The sequence below is a fragment of the Psittacula echo genome (assembly GCF_963264785.1).
Source record: "Psittacula echo genome assembly, chromosome: 6".
Lineage (NCBI taxonomy): Eukaryota > Metazoa > Chordata > Aves > Psittaciformes > Psittacidae > Psittacula > Psittacula echo.
This window is the reverse complement of record NC_137743.1, coordinates 5376716-5389571: the sequence shown is the minus strand read 5'-3', so window position 1 is coordinate 5389571 and position 12856 is coordinate 5376716. Positions and strand designations below refer to the sequence as shown.

The 12856-nt window shown below is 44.9% G+C and overlaps 1 protein-coding gene across 1 annotated transcript in view; it reads left to right on the top strand.

The window, feature by feature from the left end:
- Window positions 1–282: 282 nt before the first annotated feature.
- The window catches only part of TACC2 (transforming acidic coiled-coil containing protein 2), a gene marked incomplete at both ends in the record, with an annotated part of 130479 nt that continues 117905 nt past the window's right edge, over window positions 283–12856 (top strand). Inside the window, 2 exons of the mRNA XM_080621475.1 lie at window positions 283–315; window positions 2666–2725. Coding sequence (XP_080477601.1) covers window positions 283–315; window positions 2666–2725 — 93 coding nt within the window. The remainder of the gene's footprint in view (window positions 316–2665; window positions 2726–12856) is intronic.

The following is a 12856-nucleotide window of genomic DNA, read 5'->3' as shown; positions in this document are numbered from 1 at the left end:
CATGAGCTAATCCAGAAACAGAGCAACAAAGCTGAGTTTCAAGGAGGCTCTTTCAGCATAAGGAAAAACATTACGAAGTTAAAGCATTAGGAGTTCTCTTTCACTGAATTACTACTTAAAATCATTGTAAGACTGAGCATCAGGAGGGGCAGCTCGTGGGGCTGGGGTGACATTCCTCCAAAATTCCTATGGTTTGGGGTGTTTATGGGAGACTTAGAGCTTTTTCTTTTCTTCCAGTGATCTTCCTTTAACTGCAGTGTGAAACTGGACGTCAGCATCAAAATGGGCAATGAGAACAGTAGTGCAGAAAACCAGGTGAGTGTAACAGTGTTGTGACTGCATTTCCTTTCCCTACTAGCCTAGAGCAAACCTCACAAGCATTGGTTTCACAGGCAGCTCACCCCACATTTGTCTTCTGCTCCCGGTTACACTTATACTGAAGTGTCATTCACATTAATTCAGTCATTAAGGGTAACTGAAGGCAATTCCTTGTTTGTTTGTTATTTCTTTGGCAATGACACTGCTGCATAGCATCAGGGCACTGTGCAGGTGGTTGCTCCCTGGGGAACAAGAGAGCCATGGAGGATTCCCATGGGATGAGCTCATCCCTGCTCCCGAGATGGGGAGCAGCCAGGGGAGCCCCGAGCCCTGGGCATCAGGAACATCCTTGAGGAGACGGACAGGCCAAGACAGAACCAGGATGTCAGTAAGCAGAGATCGAGGCAAAGTAGGGCTGTGGTGGAGCAGGAGACCAACGTCCTACAGCATCACTGGGGATGACATCCCTGGGGGAGCTAAAACAGGGTAATGGTAGGGTGGGGATTGGCTCTGAGAGCCAGGCGATGCCTGTGGTGCCTTCAGAACCCTGATACAGAGTAGCTCCTCCTTGTTTAGAAATGATCTAGCAAGATGCATGTGCTGATGCAGGAATTTAGGCCCGTTTTAGAAGGGTATATTGTTACTGAGGGTGGTGGTTGGTGATCTGCTTCTTAATTCTTGAAATGAAAACAACTCATGCTGTGGCTATGGGTGTACGGTTACATTGGAAGTTACTATGTTGATAAAAGTTTGAATAAAAGTTGGAATTCTTTAATTTCAACAGTCAAGATACACAGCATGTTTCATCCTCTCTTTTTCCGTATCTTATGGTAGGTGATAAAATGCTTTAGGGTTCATTCTGCTTCCACTTCAAATCTCAGCAGATCTGCTGTACATTGTGCATTGCAAAGTGGACTCTCTAAAGGGAACCAGCAGAGAGAATGGCTTTAACCTGCCCGAGGGGAGACTGAGATGAGCTCTTAGGCAGAAGCTCTTTCCTGTGAGGGTGCTGAGGCGCTGGCCCAGGGTGCCCAGAGAAGCTGTGGCTGCCCCATCCCTGGCAGTGTTCAAGGCCAGGTTGGACACAGGGGCTTGGAGCAAGCTGCTCTAGTGGAAGGTGTCCCTGCCCGCGGCAGGGGTTGGAACTGGATGAGCTTTAAGGTCCCTTCCAACACAAACCAGGCTGGGATTCTGTGATTATTAAGTTTAATAAAATGGCCTTTTTTTTTCTTCACAGTATCACAGTATCACAGTATCACAGTATGCTAGAGATTGGAAGGGACCTCAAAAGATCATCTAGTCCAATCCCCCTGCCAGAGCAGGAACACCTAGATAAGGTCACACAGGAATGTGTCCAGGCGGGTTTTGAATGTCTCCAGAGAAGGAGACTCCACAACCCCCCTGGGCAGCCTGTTCCAATGTTCTGTCACCCTCACTGAGAAGAAGTTTCTTCTCAAGTTTAAGTGGAACCTCTTGTGTTCCAGTTTGTACCCATTACCCCTTGTCCTATCATTGTTTGCCACTGAGAAGAGCCTGGCTCCATCCTCATGACACTCCCCCTTTATATATTTATATACACTAATAAGGTCACCCCTCAGTCTCCTCTTCTCCAAACTATAGAGACCCAGCTCCCTCAGCCTTTCCTCATAAGGGAGATGCTCCACTCCCTTAATCATCTTAGTTGCCCTGCAAGGGAAAAGCAAAAGGAAAAAAAAAAAGCAAAAAGGAAAAGGGAAAGCAAGCTTCTGGTCTTTTCAGACTGTAAAAAACCAAACCAAAACAACCCTCAACCCTTCCCCCCCCCAAAAGAAAAATCAAAATAAAAGCCCAAAGCAAATCAAAATAAATGTTAAACATCCAACTCACTTTAGAAGTCACTTTTAATGGTAAAATAACAAGAATCACAGAATAGTTAGGGTTGGAAAGGACCTTAAGATCATCCAGTTCCAACCCCCCTGCCATGGGCAGGGACACCCCACACTAAACCATGGCACCCAAGGCCTCATCCAACCTGGCCTTGAACACTGCCAGGGATGGAGCATTCACAACCTCCCTGGGCAACCCATTCCAGTGCCTCACCACCCTCTCAGGAAAGAATTTCTTCCTTAGATCCAATCTAAACTTCCCCTGTTTAAGTTTGAACCCGTTACCCCTTGTCCTGTCACTACAGTCCCTGATGAAGAGTCCCTCCCCAGCATCCTTGTAGCCCCCCTTCAGATACTGGAAGGCTGTAGTAATAAAATCCTAAAAGCCTCTTAAGCTGCTGAACAGCCACTGAAAAAGTAGCACTGAATGAACAGTGGACACTCATAGAGCCATTGATGTGTTTAAATGAGCTCATTTTCAGTCCGAAGTTCCCAACGCCAGTAAAGTCATCCTTCTACCACCAAGCCAACGAGCACAGCCGGTAGTGGATGATGAAACTGGTTCGCATGGTTTGCGTTTCGAAATGTTAGCATCAGGCTTGGCTCTTCTTTTCCTTGTGCATCTGCTTTGGCTTTTGGTTCTTTGACACTGACTGCAGATTTTCAAGGCAGCTTCATTTAAGTTTTCAGCAAGTTGTAAAAAAATATCTGTTTTCTTTTAACTCTTTTCTATGGGAGCAATCTCTGCTTTAGAGAAACAGCCTCTACTTGACCCCCTCTGCCTGCTGCCTTCCCTTCCAGCTCTAACACAATTAAAATAGCTCAGTGGGTGTTAAACTCAACCTATTGACATGAGTTGTTGTTTTTGTTTATGCATTTATCAGGAAACACCACTGCCCAGCTCCAGCTCTCTGCTGAGTCATTTGGAAGCTGTACATGTGGTTTGTGTTAAAGATGGGAGAGCCTGAGCTAAGTTTAGAATGCATTTAGTAAGAAGGAAGATCTGCGGAATAGATGTGCCACTATGAAGATTGTAGGAGGCACTTATAGGAAAAGTAAATACCCAAATTGTATTGTAAAGACCGGCCTCTGAGGAAAACATAGTCCAAATGTAGTAGAAATGAGCAAAGAGAATGCTCAGGTAAAACAAAGCTGGGGCCAGGGGAATATCTGGGCCAGCTTGAGCGAGTCCAGAGGATGCCGCAGAGATGCTGTAAGGGCTGGAGCAGCTCTCCCATGGAGTCAGGCTGAGAGAGCTGGGCTGGGACAGCCTGGAGAAGAGAAGGCTCCTTAAGGGGAGCCCTTAGAGCAGCTCCAGTGCCTAAAGGGGCTGCAGGAAACCTGGAGAGGGGCTTTGGACAAGGGCCTGTAGGGACAGGCCAAGGGGAATGGCTTTAACCTGCCCGAGGGGAGACTGAGATGAGCTCTTAGGCAGAAGCTCTTCCCTGTGAGGGTGCTGAGGCGCTGGCACAGGGTGCCCAGAGAAGCTGTGGCTGCCCCATCCCTGGCAGTGTTCAAGGCCAGGTTGGACACAGGGGCTTGGAGCAAGCTGCTCTAGTGGAAGGTGTCCCTGCCCGTGGCAGGGGCTGGGACTGGATGCGCTTTAAGGTCCCTTCCAACACAAACCAGGCTGGGATTCTGTGATTTAACAAAGTGATTTTATATCTGTACTGATCATGTTGGTTTGTAACAGTGCACAAAGTCAAAACTGCCAAGAAATTTTAAGTTTTTGCCTGCCTTATTGGAATGGCAAAATCCAAATGCACTGAACACCATAGAGGAATGGCAAGCTCCATCCTCAGGCTTTTCCCTGACTTTTCTGGACAGCCAAATGCTCAAGAGTCATCTACATGTGTGTAATAAAAAGAAATTACTCATAGTTTCATGGAGAGTGATGTATCTGTGCACTTCTTCAGCCCTAGATCTCTTGGTAGCCTGGGCTCAGATTCCATCTAGTGAATCCACACTTGCAAACAAACCCAAGCTGAGTAGGACCAAAGTAAAAGTGTGAAGGAGGAGAGGTACATGGTCTTTGTGAAGAAGTATGAGCCCAGTGTATGAGCTCTGCAACCCAGCCTTGTCCATGCTGCTCCAGGGGCTTGCGCAGTTAACTCAGGGACCAGCTCCCAAAGTGAAGTTACGTTACAGGGTTAGCATTGACTTCCATGTCTGGTTTTTGTCATGGCCACTCATCTACTAGAATTATGCTATTGCCAGGACATTTTTGCTTTCATTTAAAAGGGGTGGGTGGAGGATGTAAAACACAGAGTTCTCTGTCACTGGAAACACAAACACAGCATTTCCTACATTTTGAATAGGCTGCATTTTCTACCATGTAAGAATTCTAACTCAGGTGTTTAATTCTTGCCACTCTGAGCTGTCACGTTTCACTGCTTTTATCGTGATTACAAATAAGTCAAGGTTACCAAGTAATTGTAAAGCTCTTTAAAGGTGAACAATGCTGCTGACCTGAATTTCTAGCAGCGTGTATTTTGCACTGTAGTTGAAGAGGGAATTTCAGTCAGTTCCACATAAGTTATTTCTCCGTATTTCACTTCAGCCTTTCTTCTTTGTGTTCTGAATAGGTAAAGAGCCAAACAAATCTGGTTATTCCACATCTATGTTGTTGTCCGTTTCTCTTTAAACATGTATCTTAATGTGTGGTTATCATCTTGTTTGTTCTTGTTCTATGCTGTGGAATGGGTAAGACAGGCAACACATGCCAGAGGGGGCAGAACTTCTGAAGAGTCTATTTGTTTGTCTGAAGCGTCCTGCTGCATTCCTGCTAGGATTTTCCTTTCTGCATTATTACTTTTCCCAGATTTCAGCTTCCTTATGCCTGTGTGGAATGATGGATCTAGTTAGTTGGCATGGATCTTCTTTCAGATCCCAGTGTTACGGGGATCAACTGAGAATGTACTGGGCGCATTACCAGCTTCCCAGCCTTCAGTCTCCATTCCCAGAGATGATAACTGGGCACATTCCTCTGAGCTCTGGTGCTCATACTGTGTGTTTACATACTTTTGGAATAGTGCAATAACATCTGTGTGCATTCCATTGTTTATATTCCTTTGGGAACAAAAATACATCCCCAATTTTCTGCGTAATAATTCTGCCCATAGCATTTCAATGAGGAAATGCTGTCGTCCTACACAGGCTTTGCTTTGAGTTTGCTGTATCCTCCATGATTCACCACTTTGACTCTTTAAGTTATTATTTGCTTTCATTTTTCCTTCCATGTCATCCATTGCATGTCAGAAGTGCACAGGGACCTGTTCCTTATCTTCCAACACAGAACTGTTCTTCATCCTTACAGTCCACACTTGCCCACAACAGGCTGTTGATGGCTATGGGCCACCATGCCCATCACTGATGCTTACATCGCTCTAGCACACCTCCAGTCACCATATTCATCGATGCTTATTTCCAAGGATAATTCCTACTGATCCAATATTCCATGGTGAATAACTCCAAGTATTTGAGTTTACACAAAAAGAACATTCCATTTATGCAAATGCAGCAAATTCTGGGACACTTCTCACTGCAATGAATAATTATTTTACTTGTTCTCATCTTCCCTGTGAATGAAGGAGGAGGGATGAAAGAGGAATAAATATTCAAAGTTGTGACAGGGTTCTTCATTTGAAAGCGTAGTGAAAAGGAAGTTGGAAGACTTTTCCTTCTCTTCTGAATTAATGCTTAAAGCTTCCTTTACATCTGTAAAGCCACCACCAGTTCTAATGGGAAATGTACATCTATGGGTACAGATGAAAAGTAAAAATATATTATAAAGAACCTCTATAATTATTTACTGCATTTCTCCATTTAGAAACAGTGTGAAAATGTTAAACCTACATTTTCCACAGCTATGGGTAGTTAGAAATAACTAGGCAAGCAAATACTGTTGGCTGGGGAGTGCAGCAGAGTTTAGAACTCAACTTGGAGATGATTTTCCCAATAATACTTCATATGAATCTAACAGCATCTTCTGTTTTAGAATAGACTAGAATCACAGAATCAACTAGTTTGGAAAAGACCTTGAAGATCATCAAGTCCAACCATTTTATTGCTAGGCTGCTAAGAACCACTCGTCTGAAAGCTGCTTTAGCTGAAGTGTTATTGACTGAAAATGGCAAGTTCTGTGATGAACATCCCCAAGATCACCAACATTATTCTCTCCTTCTATATCTCATATACCTGCCACCCTTAAGAAAATAATGTAGATCCTCATCAGGCCTTCATCCAACTGTCAGGAAAGGGACAAAGGAAAATAAGAAGCTGCAGCAAGACTAGTGGAGTTACAAGGATAAAAATGAATATCCCTTTGCCTGTTGAAGATAGATCACATAAACAGATGGGAAGACCAGGTTAACAAGAACCCTGAAACCCCTTACATAGCTGTGCTTCATTCAGCCCACTGCAGACCCATGCTATGTACATTCAGACTAACCTTAACTGTAGCAGCCAGTTGTTGAGAAGACAGTTATGTTGACATTACAAGGATCTGAAGATAAACAGTTTAGTGCCCTCAGTGGATTGGAAGGGTCATAAACACCAGTGATGAAGCCCGAAGGTTTGAATGGCTGTTGCTGTACCTGAGAGGAAGTTATGTGTTCCATGAGGAATGCTAAACCAAGGGTAAGATGATGGTGTCTGTATATAAACGTACACACACCAGTGCTTATTTTCACGTTCACAACCAAAGTCATTTCAGGAGGGGAAACAACCCTTTTTTGGCTAAGAAAAGGTTGAAGGTATATACTTACAATAGAATGCTGTAACCAGAATGTTTCAAATGCTATTGTTACCATATCACACTTCGCTTTGCTTCTTGTTATTTCTAAGCAGTAGATTAAATGAGACTTCACCAAATGCCAAGGTTTACATTCCTGTCCCTCTGAGGATTTTAGTTAGAAAAGGCATGAACTTAAAATCCTGCTCCTGCAAGAGACAAATAAACGAAGCCAGCAGCAATCACAACCTGCACCATTACTGATTAAAGAAAACAATCCACTGTAAGTGCAAAATTCCATAGGGAATCTCCCTTAAGGAAAGAATCTGCTGCTCACATCTGATCATAACTAATTCCAACTAATGGCTTTAACCTGCCAGAGGGGAGACTGAGATGAGCTCTTAGGCAGAAGCTCTTCCCTGTGAGGGTGCTGAGGCGCTGGCACAGGGTGCCCAGAGAAGCTGTGGCTGCCCCATCCCTGGCAGTGTTCAAGGCCAGGTTGGACACAGGGGCTTGGAGCAAGCTGCTCCAGTGGAAGGTGTCCCTGCCCGTGGCAGGGGTTGGAGCTGGATGAGCTTTAAGGTCCCTTCCAACACAAACCATTATCTGTTCTATGACAGAACACCAGGCTGTTCTGCTTGATGCTGCCCTATACAACCACACACATGTGAGGTCTCTGGCTGAAGACATATGTGACCCGCTGTCCCTGATGGGGACCAGGGGTGATGTGTCTGTCCTCTCTGCGCTCCTGTCCCTGTGCAGGAGGTGGTGGCTGGGAGCAAACAACCAGCACTTGTAGCAGGCTGGCTTTAAAACAAGCTCTTGAAAACCCCACCTTGCAATGGAAGACACAGATTAAAATAAAAGGTAAGTTCTGGTTTATTGATTGAGACTTGTAAAGGCTCGCTCCAGCTTCCCCCTCAATAACCAGAGGGAGTTAGTGGGAATGGAAACTTAATGTAACTCTTCAAAGATTACTTTCAGCTAGTCAGAGCTATGGCATGTTCCAGCAACTGCTATAAAAGGATGTGTGTTAAATGGAGGAATGTCACAGAGGGCAGATGGAAAAGGAAGCAGCTTTTATTGAGGGAAAGGAGAAAGGGCAATCAAACCAAGTTCACTTGTGTAGAGGGTGCTGAGTGCGAACGCTGGGCTTAAAACCAGACCCAGCTTTGTGCTTTGCGACCAGGAGTGTGTTGAGAAACACGAGGCTCCTGAAACAGCTATGGGATGAGGCCGTGGCAGTGCCTAATGCTGCTGCTATGGCTTTAAACCAGGCAGGGAGTGTCAGTGTTTTGGGAGCTGAGCTGAGAACAGGCTCCCATGTAGCACTAAAGGAATTTCTCTCTGGTATGGTAACTCCAGCCAGAGTACAGCAGCACACATAATCCTTTGGCTGCAGCGTTAATAGAGTCCTTTTGCTTTTTACTGTTTAACTTCTAAGCTCCTGTTCAAAGTCATCAGGGCAATAAAGCGATCCTGCAGATTCACTTTGCATTCTTGCAGACTCCAGCGCTTGTGGAAAGGTTTAATGCAAATAACATTGCATATTGCAGGAGAATCAGTTTTATTCATTTAAATAGCACGCTGGCTTCTGTACTGTGTGTGTCAGACCTGGGGTTTTTATGTTGTTGGGTATTTTTAATTATCTTGGGCTTAAAACTGCTGAGAACCTCTGTATTCTGACTATTAATATCATTATTTCTTTCAGTCTTTCAATTAAGGAACTTGTATAATCTCAGAATCCTTTCAAAAAAGAGTATGCTGCATTTGAAATGAATATAGAGCAAACTTAACTGCAAGCTCCTGCAGTAAATCACTTCGCGTATGCGTTGAAAGCTCAAAAGCAATTTATTTAACAGCTTTCTGATGATGCTTGTGAACAAAACAGTCGTTAATTGTTTCCAGAGATGTTAATTACAAATAAAACCCGTGCTCTGCAGAGCTGGCTCAGCACCTGATTTGTAAAACCAGCTTAAATTGAAAAGCTTGATAGAAAAATGAGCGCTGTTTTTCTGCTGGCTGGCGTCGATTCACAGACCATCACCAAAGATGTTCTTTTGTGATGATTGAATGAATACATTCAATGCAGGAGACCAATAGATAAAGCTTTCCTATACCTTGTAATATTCGTAGCTCCTTTTACATTTAAAACCTGTGATCTATGAATGTATGTTAAATCTGGTCATGCTCAGAAATGGAAGAAGAGTCACATTCTTCTGTGGCCAATGACAAGTGCTTAGGGATAGCTGGGAGATGAACTGTAACTTCTTAACTGTTAGATCTCTAAAAGCACAAACCTATTTAAAACCAAAACAGTCAAAACCAACTATTCAACCAAAAACCCCCCCACCACAACCCCAATCAGTCAGCCTATGGAAAATGTTAAAGGTATTCTTCCAAACAGTGCGTATACGGATCCTGTTTGGTTGTGATCGTTCTGTGATTCTCCTTACCTTGTCAATCAGCCTCTCCCAGTGTGTTTTTGTTTGGGCATGTAACAGCTGATAAAATCACTGGGACATGGTCCCTTCTCTGTGTCTAATATGGAAACATCCTAGTTTTGATGAGATGAGGTGTTCAGGTATAGCAGGCACATAAATGTCTGCTTTATGTAGTTGCGAATTAGCCATATGAATAGTAAAAGTAAAATCCAGCAGCTGTAACCCTTGAGTTAGGTCTCCTTGTCTTTGTTGGTGCTATTTGAGCTTTGGTAGCAATGGGCTATTGGATTTATGATATGACAGGCTGATGAGCAGTGTTTCTTTCTAATGCCATAACCAAGCCCGTATTGCTGTTGGTTATCATGTGTCTCATGGGATTTGTGGCTCTGGATGCAGTCCAAAAGATACTGGCTCTCTGCACTGGAAGGAGTCTCACTTTAGAGATTTGTGTGCGGGAGACATCCCTATTATGCTGTGGCTTCAAAAGTGGGATGACTGTAGGTCAGTAGAACAGAGGATTTAACCTAAAGGAGCCCTTTGAGTTAAGTGGCTGATGTTGTGAATGGGAGATTAATTGTAAGCAGTATGTGGGTACTAAGAGTGCAGTATGTAAATGCGCTAAATTAATGACTTAATTCCTTGCTGTGCTCCCTTCTGCCATGGAAGATGACAGAGGCTTTAGAAGGAGGAGACAAAACATGCAGCTCTTCATCTTCTGAAGACACCTGTGGGGTGTTCCTCCTGCCTAGCACCCAAATCAGCTGATGAAAATCTGAGATGGCAGCAGTAGAGAGGAGGAGTAATAATGAATTAATTCTCACTTCGTTCTTGCCAACTGCTGGAGGCATTTGGGCAAATTGGCCTAATTTCTTGAGGTTCTTTGTGTGGTTCCCCCTCCCTTCCCTGCCCTGCTGGGAAAGGAAAGGAGGTCATTCTTGTCTACAATTGGCTTGAAATCTGCTCTTCATTTGGCTGGTACTATGAGGCATTCCTTTGTGGCCCACCTCCCAGAGCGACCCAACCATAGCTCTCATAATAAGACATGATGCATTGACGCAGTAAGAGTGCAGCACCGGGGCTGCCTTATTGTGAGTTTACCAACTTGTTGCCATGCTCTTGTCCTCCTTCCCTGGTGGGTCAAGGCCAGCGCATGCTCCAAAGACTGACTGTCTGTGGGGTTGAGCTGATGTAGTTGAAGGAGTTCCTCTTCTGCCAAGATATAAATATGAGCACTTCAGAGAACCCCACACTGGTTTGTGTTGGAAGGGACCTTAAAGCTCATCCAGTTCCAACCCCCTGCCACAGGCAGGGACACCTTCCACTAGAGCAGCTTGCTCCAAGCCCCTGTGTCCAACCTGGCCTTGAACACTGCCAGGGATGGGGCAGCCACAGCTTCTCTGGGCACCCTGGGCCAGCGCCTCAGCACCCTCACAGGGAAGAGCTTCTGCCTAAGAGCTCATCTCAGTCTCCCCTCGGGCAGGTTCAAGCCATTCCCCTTGGCCTGTCCCTACAGGCCCTTGTCCCAAGCCCCTCTCCAGCTTTCCTGCAGCCCCTTTAGGCACTGGAGCTGCTCTAAGGTCTCCCTGGATCACTCACCAGGCTCAACAGCCCAACCTTGGCCTTCTGTTTTCTGCAGCTAACAGTCAAGTGGGGTAGGCTCTGGGGTGTAGTGGTGTTCAGGGGACTGGAGCACCTCCCGTATGAAGACAGGCTGAGAAAGTTGGGGCTGTTCAGCCTGGAGAAGAGAAGGCTGCGTGGAGACCTCAGAGCAGCTTCCAGTATCTGAAGGGGGCCTACAAGGATGCTGGGGAGGGACTCTTCATCAGGGACTGTAGTGACAGGACAAGGGGTAACGGGTTCAAACTGAAACAGGGGAAGTTTAGATTGGATCTAAGGAAGAAATTCTTTCCTGAGAGGGTGGTGAGGCACTGGAATGGGTTGCCCAGGGAGGTTGTGAATGCTCCATCCTTGGCGGTGTTCAAGGCCAAGTTGGATGAGGCCTTGGGTGCCATGGTTTAGTGTGAGGTGTCCCTGCCCATGGCAGGGGGGTTGGAACTGGATGATCTTAAGGTCCTTGCCAACCCTGACTATTCTATGATTCTATGATTCTATGGTCTGTGTGTGGCAGTTGGCCATGGATGTGCTCCAGCATCATCACACCAGCACCCCAGAATTCACTGGTTTGGTTGGTTGGTTTTTTTTTCCCCTGACAATTAATTTAATAATGCGTTTTTTTCATAGTTCTGTCTCTCTGCACACAGGTACCTATGCTGATATCTACTCCATGCAAACTTTCTCATGCAAGCAAAACCAAGGCTGCCCAAATCATAGCACCAAAAGCAGAACAGAGCTCTGTAAACTAAGCTCTATTTTTATATTTCTTTTTCTGGCTGGAAGAAATGAATTTCCCTATATAAATCTGGATGTTCTAGGCATTTTCTGCTGTATATTGTGGATTTGGGGCCAACATATATACTTAGATAAATATTCCAAATGCCAGATGTCAGCACATGCTGGGTAAGTGCTTAACAATCGTGAAACCAGGAGCCCTTGGTCGATCCCAGAGGAAAGTAGTGTGATAAAGGAGACTTCTGCAAACAAAGCTATAGCTGGGGGGTTCCTCCAGGGAAAGGCAGAGGATACGAGAGTTAATCAAAGCTGCCCTAAGTCTAAAGGAAGTCTTTTTGTGCTTTCAGTGTGCCTGACCTTTTCAGTTGCTCATTACATGGGCTTGCCTTGTCCACTGGGTGTCTCTCACTCCTGGCTCTGATCACAAGAAGCCTTTGGTTGTGTGAGCGCACACCGTGTTCACACAGAGGAGTGTGAATCACTGCTATTTATTGGCTACTTCTGGAACAAAATAAACCTAAAACTGACAGTAAAAGCACCCCAAGAGGTTAGTTGGAATTGTGCGCTGTGCTTTCCATCTACAACATTATCCTCAAGCGGTTCCGTTGTCAGTCCATACACATGTATCTTTAATGCTGAGTGTGCTTTAGGCTTCTTACAATTACAGCAATGACTCAAAAAAACAGTGACTGTATGATGGAGGTGACCTGATGAAGCAGTTTCCCTTCTATTTCACTACTTCTTGAGGATTTGAAATGGAGCGTCTTCATTCAAACGTGATTTTTGCTCTACACTTAATTGTTTCTCTCCTGTTCTTTTGTTGTACTTGAAGAGCATCCTCAGCTACTATTCAAAGTAGCTCTTGCCAGATCTTCTTTGCCTTCTAAAGGTGCCTCTGCCAAAAGAAGGTGTCACATTAGTGTAAAAGCATTTTTATAACTTTTGCTGAAGAAACTGCAGCATTTCCTGTAGCTATTAATATCGAAAGGCAGCATGATGAGGAATCAGGCCCTCCATTTCAGTTCAGAGGTATTCCGAGCTTTGTTGAAGCGGGAGGGAAAGAATCTGGACTTGGATTCAAGTGCTGGGTCTTGACTGATGTTGACTTTAACCTGACTCTAAAGATACTGCTGATATGAGTGACAATG